Source organism: Chiloscyllium plagiosum, chromosome 13, assembly GCF_004010195.1.
Source record: "Chiloscyllium plagiosum isolate BGI_BamShark_2017 chromosome 13, ASM401019v2, whole genome shotgun sequence".
In the NCBI taxonomy this organism is placed as follows: domain Eukaryota; kingdom Metazoa; phylum Chordata; class Chondrichthyes; order Orectolobiformes; family Hemiscylliidae; genus Chiloscyllium; species Chiloscyllium plagiosum.
The window spans coordinates 49316742-49319588 of record NC_057722.1 but is presented as its reverse complement, the minus strand read 5'-3'; the positions used below and the strand labels follow the sequence as shown (position 1 = coordinate 49319588).

The 2847-nt window shown below is 38.8% G+C and overlaps 1 protein-coding gene across 5 annotated transcripts in view; it reads right to left on the bottom strand.

The window, feature by feature from the left end:
- LOC122555997 (DCN1-like protein 1) overlaps nucleotides 1-2847 on the bottom strand; it is a 41906-nt gene that overhangs the window by 28599 nt on the left and 10460 nt on the right. For all 5 annotated transcript variants that reach the window (XM_043702351.1, XM_043702352.1, XM_043702350.1 and 2 more), the window contains one exon: nucleotides 2051-2219. In XM_043702351.1, the coding sequence (XP_043558286.1) occupies nucleotides 2051-2219 (169 nt within the window). The remainder of the gene's footprint in view (nucleotides 1-2050; nucleotides 2220-2847) is intronic.

Below are 2847 nucleotides of genomic sequence, written 5' to 3'. Positions count from 1 at the left end.
TATTTCCCGGTACATGTTGTGCCCCTGGTCCTGACCACTGTTAGGAGGTCTGTACATAACTCCCACTATGGTTTTTTTGCCTTTGTGGTTCCTCAATTCCACCCACACAGACTCCACGTCATCCGATGCTATGTCATTCAGCACCATAGATTTAATTTTGTTCCTAACTAACAAGGCAACCTCGCCCCCTCTGCCCACCTCCCTGTCTCTTCGATAAGTTGAAAACCCTTGGACCAGATTAGGTTTGGATATCTGGTAGGCATGGACGAGTTGGACCAAAGGGTCTGTTTCCGTGCTGTACATCTCTATGACTCTAAGACTATAACTGATTAAATGTCTGATGTGGCTGGGTGTTACATTTTGTGGTATAATGCTCCTGTGATGTACTTTGGAACGATTTATAAATTTAAATATTCAGTGCTGGTTTTGGAGCCAAAGATAATGACTAGTGTGTTGCAAGTTGGCCCCATGTCTTCAGCTGATATAGCAAAAGGGAAGAGGAGACAGCAGGGATAGATCTTGGAAGCTGAGGATGCAGCAATGCAAAAATAACCCACTGACAGAATGCTATGGCTACAATAATTAATTACAACAGTGTTACAACTAGGTGAAGAGGCAGGAATCAGCTTTCCTCTTTTTGCTGTCAGTTGTAACAAGTGCTTTTATTTCTTTTCAGCATGTAGTTATCACACAAAGATATAGGGTCATATTTTCCATTGGCCAGACAGTCATTATGCCAGCAGAGATCAGAATTGCACATGATGAACCTGCAGAACCCCAATGATCGCATACCCCAAAGGAATTGTTAAGGATTTTGAATTTTATCTGGACAATTTCTATACTCCTGGAATAGACTATTGAATACTTAGTCTAATTCCTGATTAAATTGACCTCATACTTACCTCACACTCATTCAACCAACACCACCCTCACCTGTCCTGCTCCATCAGACCTGACCTAACCCAGTCCTAACCCCCGACTACCATGCATACCTCCCATGCGCCCTCAACCCCTGCCAAAAACAACGCTGTCTGACCCAACCCAACAAATGAAAAAGAAGCGATGGAGTATATTAATTTATGGATTAGTGGTGTTGGAAGAGCACAGCAGTTCAGGCAGCATCCAAGGAGCAGTAAAATCGGCTTTTGCCCGAAACGTCGATTTTACTGCTTCTCGGATGCTGCCTGCTCTTCCAGCACCACTAATCCAGAATCTGGTTTCCAGCATCTGCAATCATTGTTTTTACCTATATTAATTTATGGTCAACCACAAGGTTGAGAAATATTAGAAGGAAAAATGGACTCCTGTTTGAGATTATTTAAGACTTTTACTTAAAGATTTAAAGCAACACTGAAGGCAAGAAGTGTTTAAATAAACAGTATTGTTTATTACTGTTTTAAAATCTGCCTGCTAAAAAAGGTTCCAAAATTCTAAATGAAAAATTCAAGACAATCACTACAGGACCTGGTGAGTGATATCGCAAAGACAGTTTGAAAAGCATCAAATTGAAGTGTTAACATCAACAAGAAACTTTCCACATTAGCAAAACAAAATGATAATTTTAAAGACAACAGGTACAACTAATCTATTTTCCAAAAAGAGGTACTAATCAGAATTCTGTATTCACAATAAACAGAAACCTTGCTAAAATCAAAGACAGAGGTCATAAAACAGGGAACTAATACAAGTGCCTGAAATAACCCCATACCAAACATGATATAAGCAATTGTACCAGTCGTTCACTCTACAGCCCTTCCTCAACAACTGCAATAACAGTACGAGAGTAAAATGTCAAATCCTGTCTAAAACAAGATGGCAATGAGTAACTACCGCTTGACTATATACTTTCAATTTTGTGTTTTTTTTTGTGTGTTTCATTATGAGCAAGTCCAAGATTTGGATGTGTAGAATTAATTCTTTAAAACTAGTACTATGAAATAGTTACTGAAATCCAAAATACTGGAACAAAAAATTTCACAGTGAAAAATCATCAGAAGCTTATCAAACATGAATTTCTAGTTTCAGACACGTACACCTACATTTTACTTACCCTAATTCTGTCATACCATCTATGAATTCCTGTTTTGAGAATTCACACTGTGTGGCTGCTCGAAATTTCCATGCAACAACCAGTACACTGATACTGGCTGGATCCAATCCTAAATCATCGCAGAACTGTTGAATACCGTCTATCCCTATTTTGTTTTCATCTTGCGGATCTAAAAGTGAAGAAAAGTAAAAAAATTAACTCAGAATATGCAAAAGCTTCAAGAACATGCCCAACTGTTAACTGGACACATACAGTTGAGACTGAAGTTTGAGAATTTAAGCTACACTTCGAACTTAATGTAGGCTGGCATATTGGTGTGTCATCAGGGATGCTCAAATTTTGAAAGTTAAAAATCAAACGACACCAGGTTGTAGTCCAACAGATTTATTTGGAAGCACTAGTTTTCGGAATGCTGCTCCTTTGCTCTGAAAGTTAGTGCTTCCAAATAAACCTGTTAGACTAGAACCTGGTGTTGCTTGATTTTCAACTTTGGCCACCACTATCTAAGACCACTTTCTCCACATCATGGCTATCAAATTTTGAAACACCATCCTTCAAGTGAGATGTCAAATTAGTGACCTGTTGACCTGTCATGGGATTGAAGTGAACTTTAAAATTGAATTGCTTTGCTGGCATACAAGAAGAAATTAGTCTCCCAGTATCCTAGCCAACATTTTTACCCTCAGGCCACTATTGCCAACACAAGTGACTTGCACTTACAGGAGTTCTATTTATATCTGGCCTTAAAGTAATACAATGATCACAACTGCTCTGTAGGATTCAAGATGGCGCTGACA